This window comes from Carassius gibelio, chromosome A7 (genome assembly GCF_023724105.1).
Source record: "Carassius gibelio isolate Cgi1373 ecotype wild population from Czech Republic chromosome A7, carGib1.2-hapl.c, whole genome shotgun sequence".
Taxonomy (NCBI): Eukaryota; Metazoa; Chordata; class Actinopteri; order Cypriniformes; family Cyprinidae; genus Carassius; species Carassius gibelio.
The window spans coordinates 29,259,562-29,274,689 of NC_068377.1; the positions used below are offsets into that span (position 1 = coordinate 29,259,562).

The 15,128-nt window shown below is 35.3% G+C and overlaps 1 protein-coding gene and 1 long non-coding RNA gene across 4 annotated transcripts in view; both read right to left on the bottom strand.

The window, feature by feature from the left end:
- The window catches only part of LOC128017103 (uncharacterized), a 148,841-nt gene continuing 133,713 nt past the window's right edge, over positions 1-15,128 (bottom strand). The window contains exon 13 of the long non-coding RNA XR_008184367.1: positions 1-10. This is a non-coding gene — a long non-coding RNA (uncharacterized LOC128017103). The remainder of the gene's footprint in view (positions 11-15,128) is intronic.
- The window catches only part of LOC128017096 (exocyst complex component 6B), an 83,655-nt gene continuing 78,250 nt past the window's right edge, over positions 9,724-15,128 (bottom strand). For all 3 annotated transcript variants that reach the window (XR_008184365.1, XM_052602287.1, XM_052602288.1), the window contains one exon: positions 9,724-11,652. Coding sequence is in view for 2 of the 3 variants with exons in the window: in XM_052602287.1 (XP_052458247.1) it covers positions 11,526-11,652 (127 nt within the window). In the remaining variant the exon portion in view is untranslated. The remainder of the gene's footprint in view (positions 11,653-15,128) is intronic.

Consider the following 15,128-nt stretch of genomic DNA (forward strand, 5'->3'; position numbering starts at 1 on the left):
TGGGAATACACTACATAAATTTTGTCCAGATTTTTGCCAACATTACAAATCTGGACAGAGTGAGCATTATATGCCAAAAGTCAGAGCCAATCTGCAGATTCCCACCAGTTGGAGACAGATTTCAAGAAAAGTCACTGTATACAGGTATGACGGACACAGACTACAGTGTTTTAGTATCAGACTATAATTCCATCTGGTCAGAGGATATCACATATGTTTGATATTCTTTGCATTTATTAAAACACAATTTGTTTTAATTTTTTCATGCATCTTTAATAATTGTGTTCAGAATGACTTGAAAATAAGGTAGTGTGTGATCCTCACTTGTTTAATAAATGATGCTTGTTTTTTCTCCCATTTAACAATTACAAAGTTGGCAAGTGTATGTTGCCTATTGTTTCAAAACCTGACAAGATTTGAACGTTTGCATTAATGCATGACTCATTAAGGGACAAAAAAGGGAACACACTAGCAAGATAATTCTTGTGATATTAAGGCCCAGAAACAGCGTTATAAATATACTGTAATTCACCAAAAATGAAAATACTGTCACCCAAAACCCACCTGTGAAAAAAAAAAAAAAAAAAAAAAAACTAACTTTTTTCTTTTTTAAGAAGAAGAAGAACATCTTAGTCACTCTCTACAAAATTATTTTAAAAGAATGAGAATTGGGTCTCAATCTCCATAAAAATAATACAAATACATAATATAAGGTATTTCAGAAATGTGGTCATATAACTTGTGCTCTGTATTACAAACTTTAAGCACTAGAGATGTATATCATCAGTAAATAACACCTTGACATTTGTAGGCCTACTTTTATTGTTCTGGTGTCAACTGAATAAACACAAAATTAGGCACAAAAGCCAGACATGAAGACACAAGGACCCAGCATTTTAAACAACATAACAGGAACTACACACAAACATCTTAAAAATCCAAACTCACTTGGGATAATAAAAAAATAAAAAAAACAATTGGAACATGTTTGTAACACAACCGCAGCATCACAAGTCACAGGCACAGTTCAAAAGGACATGTGAGACCCACACTAACTCAAAACCAAGGTTGCCTCTAGGTCCATCTGGGGTCTATTTAACAACAAAATGCAGAATGTGTGTTTCATATTTACACTGTCAAGTTGTTTCTCATGTCCTCCTGTCACCCTGAGCCTGTTCTGGGGATATTGAATGACTTTGTTCTTTGCCTCTTAAAATGAATATTTGAATGTAAATGTATAATTTGAGGCTAGCTTGTTTGATAGTTTGCTATGGGAGTACCTGGTTAAATAAAAAGTACATCTGAAGTGCATTGGTGGATGTGTCTGAGGCTCAAATTAAAATTGGGGAAATGGTTTAAATATGTAAAATACCGTCAAAAACTAAAAGATTCCAAAATAGGGTTTGGGGTGAGGGTGAAATCTGTAAATAAGTTTATTTTATGTTCATTTTTGTCTCTTATATGAGATCAAATCTAAAAGCAGAATACTGCATTATTTTCAGCGTAGGATCGGATGTGTCAGAGTTTCCAGGCAGACGCAGAAAACCCAGAGAGTAGAGATGCATCGATTCACTGGAAGAAAGAGTGGAAAGACAAGGTCAGATGAGTTGAGAGAGACAGACAAATGAAAGCAGGTAAGTATGACGTAGGCATACATGAGAAAGAGAAATTTACTATAAAAAAAACTGGTAGCTGTGTTTACCAGAAATTCACTGTTAAAAAAAACACTGTGACAAAGTTTCTGGTATTAGAAGATGGCATGGTGGTACATTATTAATTCAATTCAAGTTTATTTGTACAGCGCTTTTTACAATACAAATCATCACAAAGCAACTTTATGAAAATTAAATTTCTACAATACTTAGTAGTAGCTTATAAGTGGTGACTGTCAGTTTATGTGCGTAAGACAGGATTTTTCTGAAAAATTAATACAAGACGTAGTCAATCAGACGATGAACATTATTAACAGCAATTATTATAATATGCAATCACACTTGTAGCAATATTTTAGTTCTTAATATCTTAGTTCTGTTTGAAGTTTCAGGGTTAGCATCATCTGGGGTCCTCTGAGGGGTCATTTTAAAACTTATAATAACTATATTAAAGTTCTAGTATCCCAAGCTACTTTGCCGACATAAAAATAAATAAATAAATAAAATAAAATAATAATAATAATAATAATAATAATATATATATATATATATATATATATATATATATATATATATATATATATATATATATATATATATATATATATATGTGTGTGTGTGTGTGTGTGTGTGTGTGTGTGTGTGTGGTATAAGATAGCTTAAAGTTAACCCATAAAACCATTTTTACAGGGATTTTCTGGGGTAGAGATGATACTTTGATAATAATGATAATAAATCAATGACACTTAAAATTGAAAGAGAAAGAGAACCGATAAATAATGAATGTTACAGTAGTTAATGATTCATTTCCATAAAGAAAATAAGAGGAATATCAAATATCAACTGGGTAATTTGAGAAAGATAAACAGACCTAAAAGTTTTTATCGAAAATCGTTTGACTGTTGATCACCAGCATCAAACTATTTCAACATGTGAAGCCACAATACCTGCTAAACTTGAAAACCTTATCTTGAGAACTTTATCTAAATTCTGTTTATAAGTTACTTATAAAAACATCAGCGAAGTGTGAGATCATTTACAGTATTTGTATGTTCTCTCAGAGGGGAACACCCTGCTCCAGACTGTTTATATATGTCCGTTCATCTGAATGCACACGTTTTAGCTTGTTTCCTGGTAAATGAGAATTACGCACTGATATAATTTTTTTTTTTTTTTTTTATGTGGCGAAATCCAGAAACCTCCTCACTTCGGGAAACCAAGAACATTTGTGACCTGCTAATTAATGACAGACACATTCCTGTACCTCAAAACAGATGGAGGAGAGAAGAAACAGATGAGGGAGAAATGACTATATTCTTGTGGATCCCTTTCAGTTTTGCTGTAAGACTGTGAGTTTCAGTAGTACGATATCTAAGACAGGAACAAATGAACTAAAATCCTTCTCAGGGTTAATGCTAATCAAATTAGTATTAGTATTTTCGTATTATAGAAATGATTACATATTATAACTAATTTTATCATTTATAATATACATTATTAGAAAACAATTAATATAAATGTCCCAAACTCTACTGTCCAATAATAAAATACCTCAAACAAATGAATAATAATAATAACATAAAATGAATAGATTAAATAATAACTGATAGCTGATTATTTAATATTGCCAGTATGTCAGAACACATGATGTTTGAATGTATCATCATTGTTTGCTTCTTTTCATTTAGCCAGCATATGCTCTCGTTTAGATCCCTGTCGGATCCCCTGCCTTACAAACATCTGTGAGAGAGATCGAAAGGTTGTAACTGAAGTGACTCTGACTCTGAAACATAAGGAGAACACAATTCCACAGAAGAGTCAATGCCTCAGAAGACAAACAACACACACTCAGTGACTCAGTATCTCACAGCTATTTGTAGACTCACGACGCAAAACCTAATGACCATCTAAAAATCAAAGAAGATTGTTGCTGAAATTATGAGCCAAGACTGATCCAGGAACAATGTCCATTTGGGCAAATCATTTTTAAATGTTGTGTCTACACCAGCTGAGGCCATGTTGTTAACCAAAGAGAACATTTCTCCTCTTAAAAGTATATCTTGTGCCAGACCTTCTCCTGGAGGGCCACTTTTCTGCAGACTTTAGCTCCAGCCCAAATTAAACACACCTGAAGCTGAGCTAATCTCAGAAACATTGCTAGAAACATCTGGGCAAGTGTGTTGGAGCTACAATCTACAGGACGTTGGCCCTCTAGGAATAAACCTTGCTCTAAAAACTTCTACTTGAGGTAAAAAAAAAAAAAAAAAAAAAAATCCAACCTTAAACTCGATTAACTGATTTTTGCAAATAATTGTTTATAATGATTTAAAATATTTTTTCTATTTTTATAGATTTTAAAATGTATTCCTCTGATGGCAAAAAGCTGCATTCAGACATGTTTTACTATTGAAAACCTTTTTTTTTTTTTTTAAGAAGAAGAAGATACGAGTAATTTTGGTATAAATAGCAGTTTAAACAGGAGACAATGAACCTATTTTGACATACCCATCAGCTTTGGCATGAAGTCTCTTATTCAAATTTGTTATTGAAACCCTAAATCACATTATGTTTAAGATGAGAGGTTTAGATTTCAGGTCAATCATCTAAAATAGAGATATCAGCATTTGGACAGTAACAGGACCCAAAAGAATCTGACAACTAAGGGAGTCCAAATCTAATCTAACCTAAATTCCTAGCAACTACATTCCAAAGCAGTCATTCAATCCAATTTAGTCTAAAAGAGGGAAGAATCCAAATGCCAGGTCCTTTGTCTCTAGCGTGAGACTGGTTCAACCGGATAATACGCACGTTAGGTTTTCCAGTACATTTTTATTTTGGTCAGAACTAAACAGGTTGCTCATTTTCCCCCTGCTTAATGTCCTAAAAGTCACTCGTCTAGGTTAACTGTTAAACATGACAAGAGTCAGAAGTTTTTGAAGTAAATGAGCATCCCTGAACAAAATTCGTTGTCAGTGTTCAAATTAAACCCGAGCCCCTCCCAAACGCCTTGACTTAAGGGGAGGACACACAAGCATGCACAGAGGAAGCCAGTTTTGTTTCTGTAACCTTTGGCTCCCGGAGCCCATCAATAAGCTCCCAGCAGCACTGAGAGAGCGAGGGTGGGCTGCCATCCATCTTCATTGGAGGAGAGGAGAACGGGCGCTCGCTGTCTCTTCCCTCTTCCCTTATCACTCCATCTTCGCCCACACTCTCACTTCACTTTCACTTACAACCTTTTGTCTTGTCAGTTCTCTCTCTTTTAACAATCGGGTTGTCTCCTGTGAATCTCGATATTGATGTACAGGAAATCAAATATACATATTGTCAGGTTGAGATTTTCCCCTCAACTAAAATTAACCGAATATACCAATATACTTCATTAAAATATGATGCTCAAGATGATCAGTGTTAAAAACAGACTATGGCATTTTTCAGGATTATTTAATGAAAATAAGGTTAAAAAGAACAGCATTTTCGAATTTGAAATTTTTGTAGCATTTTAAATGTCTTTAGTGTCAGTTTTTATTTAATGCATCCTTGCTGAATTAAAGTATTAATTTATTTTAAATAATAATAATAATAATACTTCTTACTGACCAAAACTTTTGAATGCTGTATATACACGTTACATGCAAATCAATACAACAATATATAAACATGTTTTTCTCCAATCTTAAATGTCATTACATCAAATCCAGTGGAACAGGCAACAACAGGTTTTGATGTACCTCTTTACAACTCCCTAATTAAAAGTGTAGACATTTTTTTGACACATTGCTTATTTAATACACATTTTTGAGTCTGATTTTCCCCCTAGGGTTCAGCAATCCCAATGCAAAAATAAGTATGCAGTCAACATCAGATACAGCTTTGATCAGTTTGCCAAGTGATTGTTGGTCACTGTTCTGCTAGTGAACAGATAAACTGTGGCATAAAGAGAAAGACTCAGACTGAGATTAGTTCACAGATCTCCATATTTCCATAATCAGTCAGATATGAAGCCGTGGCAGACACTATGCAAACTCTTCTTCCCTCTTTTGCTTTTTCATCTGACCCATTTGCAAACACACTCACAGATTTGAACAATAACTTATATAAAGGCATATAAACATGCAGGTTATTTTTAACTCTCTTCCGTAAGAGACAAAGATCAATGGTTGACATGCTATCAGTCTCCGCCATCGCTGGCAATCTGCTTTCGTCAGTTTCAATTCTGTTTCTTTTCTGTTCTGGGCAAATGTTTATTCTATGCTCCTCTGCACGCAATGTTGTCTCTCTGGATATTGATACAGTAGTGAGATCGTGACCTCACTTGTCCTCTGCTGCTCGGGACACACGAAACATGGCCACTTTTAATAGATACTTTCAATGTCTTTGCTAATGGAGGAGTTAGTAAAACTCTATAAACTCTGCACCTCCATTTATCTTTGGTTGCCCATCAAGGTTTTAACATTTTGACCATATTCTAAGATGATACTGAACTGTCCAGAGTGATGCAAACACATGGTCTGCCTCATGAAATGTTTGGATACCTAACAGACGCAAGCATATACAGTATGATATTCCCACATGTTTGCTAATAGCATGATCTCTTGACATGTTCTGAAAAACAAAACAAAAAACCCTGAAATTGCTGACAATTGTTTTGTGGAAAATAAAATTATGGGCAACATATTTAATTTATGGGAATTTATACTTTACATCAATCAAGCTACAAACTTGGACTTCTCAGAATCTAAATATTCTAGCTATATACAGTGCTAACAACGCTCAATGTTATAATTAGTAAATGCACATTTAGTTCATTAGTATTTCCCAGTACTTGCATATAAATGTAAAATGTGATTTAAAAAAAGATTTCTATTTCAAGAGGTATATCTGTTTCTGGAAGATCATCAGTCTTCTTTTTTGTAATTGCCTGTTAGAGGACACAGGACAATCTTTTTACATTGCAAAAAACAACATGTACAGTAAATGTGATGACTGATCTTGATCTCTGTCGTCACTTTCCATCTCTCTAACACTTACACAAAACTCTTCAACCAGACATAAGGTGTATGAAACTGTAATAAAGTTAATGCAACCCTGTCGGGAAAAATTCTTACTGTCCGTCAACTTTTTGAATGCAGGTACATGTACTGTAGTTTTGTACCATGCCTGTTATTTTTTTGTCAGGCTTGGTCAAGTCATCATGAACTCATACTGGATGTGAAGTCACCATTGTCTGTGAACGTCTAGCATAAAATTACAGCATAATGAAGTGTTACAGAAAACTTTCCAGGCGACTGCATCACCAAATTCCCTCACCATGGGTTATATGACAAAAGTATAAATCTTTCAAACAAGTCCTTTATCTTGGGCAGTAATGAGAAACAATTAATCTTCAGTTTTACATTTGGCTCAAAAGGACCGTAACTGCAAGAACTTCCGAATTTCGCCATCGGTCCTGGGGCGTGAGGGAGGGAGACGGGCAGTGAGATGGGCAGTAGGAGGCAGGATTCATCATCCGGTTTGAAGCTGGCACTGCTCGGTTCCTGAACCCCAACAAAAAGCCTGTCGCGCTCAAGTGAGCCCCAAAAGATTTGTTTTGCCCATCTCTCCCAAAACATGTGGGAGACCAACAGACCCGGAGGGCCACGGTGTCTCGTCTGAGAGAATGAAGAAGCGGAAAAGGAAAATGTCTTTGTGGTGTGGTCCCAGCTCAGTAACGTTCTCCACACACAGACATAAATGGTGGTGGCAGGGGGCATCTCTCACTGCATGATGGGACAGTGATTGCACAAAATTGGTTAAGGCAGGTTTTGTGTCACAATGAAAAGGCTGAAGCTGGAGTAAGATAAGTGTGTGAGGAAAGAGGAAAGAGAAAAGAGTTGTGTACATCAAGTGGCTCTAGGTCATCTAAGGTCTCATCAAAAAGTCACTGACCACCATAATGCTCATCGCAATGCTTTCATATTTCATATATCAGGCATACGATGACACTATTTGACTGAGAATGAATTCATTCAATCACAGAAAAACTGGTAAGATGCAAGTATAAATCATTTAGTCCACAAAGTATGTATACATTCATACTGTACCTTGTTGCAAAAGTTCCATCTCTGTTAAGGCAAACTAACCGACCTAAACTTTTTAAGGCTATCAGAGCCACTGACCTGTGGTTAGTGCACATCTGGACAGGTGTCATTATTTTTAACTAAAACTTAAAAAAAAAGAAAGAAAGAAAAAAAAAGATATAAGATATATACAGTATTGTTCAAAATAATAGCAGTACAATGTGACTAACCAGAATAATCAAGGTTTTTAGTATATTTTTTATTGCTACGTGGCAAACAAGTTACCAGTAGGTTCAGTAGATTGTCAGAAAACAAACAAGACCCAGCATTCATGATATGCACGCTCTTAAGGCTGTGCAATTGGGCAATTAGTTGAAAGGGGTGTGTTCAAAAAAATAGCAGTGTCTACCTTTGACTATACAAACTCAAAACTATTTTGTACAAACATTTTTTTTTTCTGGGATTTAGCAATCCTGTGAATCACTAAACTAATATTTAGTTGTATGACCACAGTTTTTTAAAACTGCTTGACATCTGTGTGGCATGGAGTCAACCAACTTGTGGCACCACTCAGCTGTTATTCCACTCCATGATTCTTTAACAACATTCCACAATTCATTCACATTTCTTGGTTTTGCTTCAGAAACAGCATTTTTGATATCACCCCACAAGTTCTCAATTGGATTAAGGTCTGGAGATTGGGCTGGCCACTCCATAACATTAATTTTGTTGGTTTGGAACCAAGACTTTGCCCGTTTACTAGTGTGTTTTGGGTCATTGTCTTGTTGAAACAACCATTTCAAGGGCATGTCCTCTTCAGCATAGGGCAACATGACCTCTTCAAGTATTTTAACATATGCAAACTGATCCATGATCCCTGGTATGCGATAAATAGGCCCAACACCATAGTAGGAGAAACATGCCCATATCATGATGCTTGCACCTCCATGCTTCACTGTCTTCACTGTGTACTGTGGCTTGAATTCAGAGTTTGGGGGTCGTCTCACAAACTGCCTGTGGCCCTTGGACCCAAAAAGAACAATTTTACTCTCATCAGTCCACAAAATGTTCCTCCATTTCTCTTTAGGCCAGTTGATGTGTTCTTTGGCAAATTGTAACCTCTTCTGCACATGCCTTTTTTTTAACAGAGGGACTTTGCGGGGGATTCTTGAAAATAGATTAGCTTCACACAGACGTCTTCTAACTGTCACAGTACTTACAGGTAACTCCAGACTGTCTTTGATCATCCTGGAGGTGATCATTGGCTGAGCCTTTGCCATTCTGGTTATTCTTCTATCCATTTTGATGGTTGTCTTCCGTTTTCTTCCACGTCTCTCTGGTTTTGCTCTCCATTTTAAGGCATTGGAGATCATTTTAGCTGAACAGCCTACCATTTTTTGCACCTCTTTATAGGTTTTCCCCTCTCTAATCAACTTTTTAATCAAAGTACGCTGTTCTTCTGAACAATGTCTTGAACGACCCATTTTCCTCAGCTTTCAAATGCATGTTCAACAAGTGTTGGCTTCATCCTTAAATAGGGGCCACCTGATTCACACCTGTTTCTTCACAAAATTGATGACCTCAGTGATTGAATGCCACACTGCTATTTTTTTGAACACACCCCTTTCAACTAATTCAACTAATTGCCCAATTGCACAGCCTTAAGAGCGTGCATATCATGAATGCTGGGTCTCGTTTGTTTTCTGAGAATCTACTGAACCTACTGGTAACTTGTTTGCCACGTAGCAATAAAAAAATATACGAAAAACCTTGATTATTCTGGTTAGTCACATTGTACTGCTATTATTTTGAACAATACTGTATAATCAAAGTCAAATCACAAAGAAATATTACAAATTAAAATGAAAATGTTAAAAAAGAATAACATTTAAATTTAAAATGATAATGAATACTATAATAGCATCCGAATATTAAAATAAATAAATCTAATGACCCGTTCCCCAAAAAAACGAAAGTTAAATGCTGTTAAAATTACAATTCAGATGCAAAGAAAATTAAATAAATACATTTATTACTTATTTGTTGGCATTTGCTGAATTTATTAGTATTGTAATATTCATTAGTGCTTTAATATAACAATCTGTACAGTGCATCTCTCTCTGTAGTTATAATTGTGCTCTACAATAAGAGCTGTCTGCTAAGGCTGAATGTTCTCATGCGTGCTGGCTTTTACACGCTAACTCATGTCCATTCCCTGCTCATACGTCCAAGAACGGGTGTTGTGCAGGGGAGAAAAAAACAAAAAAAAAGTCAAGGCACAGACAGGAAGAGCTGAATCCAAAACATATTTTGACATGGCGCACGTTCTGTCCCTAAAAATGAGGAATTCCCTTTATAGTTTTATGGTTTTGTATCCATTGTAAGGAACAGGCTTCAAACATACATCTTTTGTACCAGTAAAAATAGAAAAGAAAGAAAAAGAAAACTCCCTTTAAACACAATAATCTCCTAAAAACTCTCAGTTCAGTTTGAAAATAAATTTGTAATATTGCACCCTCATTCCAATCAGAGAAAATATGGGAAGATTACACTGCGTAAACACTAAAAGCAATTTATATTAGTTTTAATGTACAGTGGTGTACATAAACTCACATGACTGTAAATGAAAATAAATGTGCTGACATCATTAGCCTGCTCTTGTAATTCTCTTAATCTCTATGCCATTATAATAGGTTTCCCTTCCCTTACACATCCTCAAGTCAGTTTTGGCATTGAATGCTAGCTGATATATTTTGCAATTTGAATACAAGAGACCAAAGCCTCTATTTTGCATATTTAAAAAATAAAAAAATCTTAACCTAGTCATTTTCATGACAACAGTAAACTAATCTTCTCCAAAACTGCCACACAGATGTTATTCTTTAAGGTATTAAGCTATAAGCTTTAAGGCTGTAACAGACTAAAGCTGAAATATGTCTAGTATACAATTACTACACATAAAAAATTAATAAGAGCAGTAACCAGATTCCCTGTATTGAGAACTCAGTAAAACTTCACTTATAATCAGCTCTCAAATGAACCCTTGACACATCTGTGAGAATATTCATTTGTATTCTCACACATATTAAATAGATAGTTCATCAAATCATCATTCTGTCATCATTTATCCACGTTGCTGCAAACCTGGATGACTTTTTCTTCTGTAAAACACAAAAGAAAATACATCAAAAAAAATAAAAATAAAAAAAATTGACAAAAGAAATAGAGACATTTCTTAAAATAACGTCTTTTGTGTTCCACAGAAGAAATAAAGTCATACAGGTCTGAAATGAAAGGAGGGTGAGTAAATGATCATGTTTAGGGGAACTATCCCTTTTAATTTGAGATGTTAGAAATTTTGATATTTTTTGTCTAGTTAGTGTTCCAATTTTCCTTTAACTTTTCAGCACTTTAAGTAAAATCCAAAATTACAGTGTAACTGTAGATGTCAAATTCAAAAATTAGAAAATTATTATTTTAAAGTATTGTCCATTCAAAAAATGATAACAGTCCTTTTGACACTCATTACAAGACAATAACAGGCAACCAAAACCTGTTTTAAAGAACAATATGTGATTTGTGTTGTCCTTAATCTGTTCAGGTAGTTACATAGGAAGACATGGATATCACACAGGCACAGGATGGTTTAGCAGGCGCACCTTTCAGAGAGGTGCGTCTGTATATGTGCATGATAGTGCGAGTGTTGGTGTAGGAAAAAAAACTAAACATCCAACTAATGGAGGTGTGCAAGCAAAGTCCACGCAGTCTGGTGGCAACTCATCAGGACGTGGGGCTGTGTGCTGATGCGATGGCTTTCTCAGGCCTGGTTGCTGGCGATGAGGTTTCTCAGCTGCTTGACCACAGTGTCTATGAGCTTTTGCTTGTCCCGTTCATTTTTACGGAACTGAGCAAACACGTTGTTCTTGCGGCTGTTGTCCTTCATCCTGCACACAATGAATGAAGCATATGAGATCATTAAACAAGTATGAAACAAGGGGGGCACTTAATCTAATGTCATGACGGTCACAGGGTGCTGCACCACTAAAGAGCTTGAGGAAGGGCACAGACTTTAACGGAGACTACCACTGTGTGGTTAAGAAATGAGCTCCATATGGTGTGCCATGCAGGGGTCTTGGAGCAGTCCTGCACAGAGGTTCTAATAAACTTGCTCACTTCCCTGCCACTCGTTGTGCCAAATGCTTCTTCTCAGTAGCCTGGAGATCACTGAGCCAATGTCTGCACATTCCTCTCATTCACAACCAGACAAATCATGGCCAAGCTCTCAGAGTGTGACAAAATACTGAAGTGGCCCATCATCAAGGCATTGAAAAAAAAAAACACATTAGTCTGTAGTCCTCGGCCTGAAAATTGAAATGGGGCATACTATAGAAAATAGTATTTTCCTTGCTCATTTCAAACTGACAATTAGTGAGATTTTTAAGCTAATTGTCAACAAAAACTGTATTTTTTTTTTTTTTTTTTACAGATTTTAAAAAAAGTATCTTATCCTTACCAAGTCTTCATTTATTTGATCACTGCAAAATGGTAATATTGCTAAATATTATTCTTTAATACTGCAAAATAAATCTTTTGTAACATCTTTCGTAATATAAATCTTTATTTAACATTGTTCTACTATCTCTTTTGACCAAATTAATGTGTTCTTTCTGAATAAAAGTATTAATAAAGTATTAAAAACGTTCTGATCCTAAACTGTGCATATATAATTTTTTTAAGGTACACTAGCAAAAAAAAAGAAGAAAGAAAAAGAAAAAGGAAGAATTGGGCAAAACTAAACTTTGTTGCAAGAAAAAATTAGATAAACATTCACAAATTCAGGAAAATCATAAAATACTACAAAGTCTAGCGAAAACACAATTCAAGTTACAAATATTGTAAAAGAGAGTGTCAATCTGTTACGGAAGCAATTTCATTATCACCACCAGGAACCAATCCACTCGCTCTACTTCTATCAACTCTTCCTGTGTGTCTTACTCGCTAGAAGTATTAGACAAGATAGGCATCGCCAGGGATGCATGACTGTACTGCATTAGTGATATGCATCCCTGCTTTATTACAGAGAGCCGCATGTGATTAGCATGGTGATAAGAACCACTACCACCTAGTGCAGAATTTGTGCTTTGCTGAACATAAGAGCTTGTGACTTGCTTCTGGAGTTCAACAAACAAGATTGAGGTGGACAGAGTATTTGAAAAGTGATGCTCAACTGGTTCTGCTCCAGGCAAGGATTTTCATCGGAATTAGCTACCGACCCGAAACAGAAGCAAAATTGTTTACTGTAAACTAAAATTACGAACACAACACAGACCTGTCTTTATAGTTTGAGAGTATGTGTTTCTTGAATTTTGATGGTTTAATGCTCTTGGTTGGCTATAATTCATTGCACAAAACATACTGTGGTTGGCACAAACAATGTTTAATCTCGCTGCAAATGGATTTTCGTAATTGCTTCTACCTTGTGAAGATGAGGACAGAGGCCTAATGTGGACAGATGCTAATGGGAAACAGGAGTGCCACTTAAAAATAAAACAAGGCAAACAATTATCAATGTATTCATGTAATGTAATCACTTTTGAAATTGACAAATAAACTGACACTCACAACAGTCATTCATTTTTGTTTAAAAATAATAAAAGAAGTTAAAAACTAAATCGATCAATCATCTTAAATGCAATTCAATTATTTTTATTAAGCATTTCTAAAACTATATCCAAACGATATTCTGTATCCCTCACACCGAAATTAAAGTGCATTTTGTTGTTATCATTTAGCATTTCTCTCCGACAACATGCATCTACATCTGAAAATTATTCAAAGTTCTGTTATGACTGTTATGAATTTGATGCATTTCTATACAATATTTTTCTTATTCTAAGTTTTTTTCTAGTTCTGAATGTAAAAAAATTGGATATGCAACAGTAGCCTTGAAATATTGGATATCCCTGCAATGAGGTGATACACAATCACATCACTGCTGGCCCAACTTCACATTCTCAGTTTGGCAGCTTACTCCACTTAGAAACAATCAAGATTTTACTGGATGAGTTTTTTAAACAAAATAAAACTCATGTTCTTACATTTAATCTTCCTTTCCCCCCTCTCAGCAACTAAAATCCCTGTCTTTTCAAGTACACTCCAATAAAGGAAAGCTTTTCTCCTCAACGAGCCAGTCGTGCTCTGATTCCAGACACACACACACACACATTATTCTTGTTTAGTGGTGTGCTAACCCTCGCCAGGCTTAATAATACAGATCATTTTCACTCAGACGGAGGGGCAAGAGGGTAAGGCTGGGGTAAGTGCAGCTCTAAAGGGATCAGATTGGGGGGTGGGGGGGGGGGGGTGTTAGTGTGTGTGTGGTTGTGTAATGCCAATCCTCTGCTGCTTTATATCACAGATACATGAGGTCCGCCATAGAAGGGAAGGAGGGAGGGAAAGAAAAAGAGAGTGACTGAGGAAAGCAGAAGTAATCGAAGTCCAGCAAATGCACACATACACAACACTGAGGAATGCATACATTCTGCAAACACGGAAGGAGTTTTGATGACAGCATGCAAACACTGACATTAACACACTCATGTATATAATTTACAGCAAAATTCATAATGTGAACCAAACCTTACAAACTTAACACACACTGAACATGTGAGTGAATATGAAAGATAAATGTTAAAGGAACACTCCCCTATTTTTAAAAATAGAATCATTTTGCGGTTGAGTTTAACTGTTTAACTCTAGGGGAGTTGGAAAATGAGTCTATTTTCAAAAATAGGGGAGTTTTCCTTTAATAAATGTCCTGGTTGTATTTCACCACAAAAAAGCAGAAAAGATAAATAATATATTACTACTATTATTGTGTGTGTGTGTGTGTGTGTGTGTGTGTGTGTGTGTGTGTGTGTGTACACACACACACACAAACAAACACACACACACACAAACATGATAACTGATAAATATGTTATCATTAATATACACTGGGTAAAGATATAATTTGTTTTAAATGCAAAGTATATTATTAAAGAACATTGTACAGTATTTGTAAGCATCAGTATTGTTATATATAATATCATATATCATCATCATGGTTTCATTATTGTACTTGTACTTGTAAAAATGACTTAAGATTTTATATTTCATTTAGAAAATTAGATCTGAATTCTATAAATATGAATCACTGTATCTGGACAGAATGTTTTTCATTACTGTATTACAAGAGTGAGATTTTTTAGATATAATAATGACAATTTAGGTATATGCTGCCATAACTGCCATAAAAATGTCACTATACTAAAACCATAAAAAGGGTTAATCTCCTCTATTTAAAATGATAGCCGCATCCGAAATCGCATACTTCCATACTATAAAAAACAGAATGCGAAGCAAGTAGTATGTCCGAATT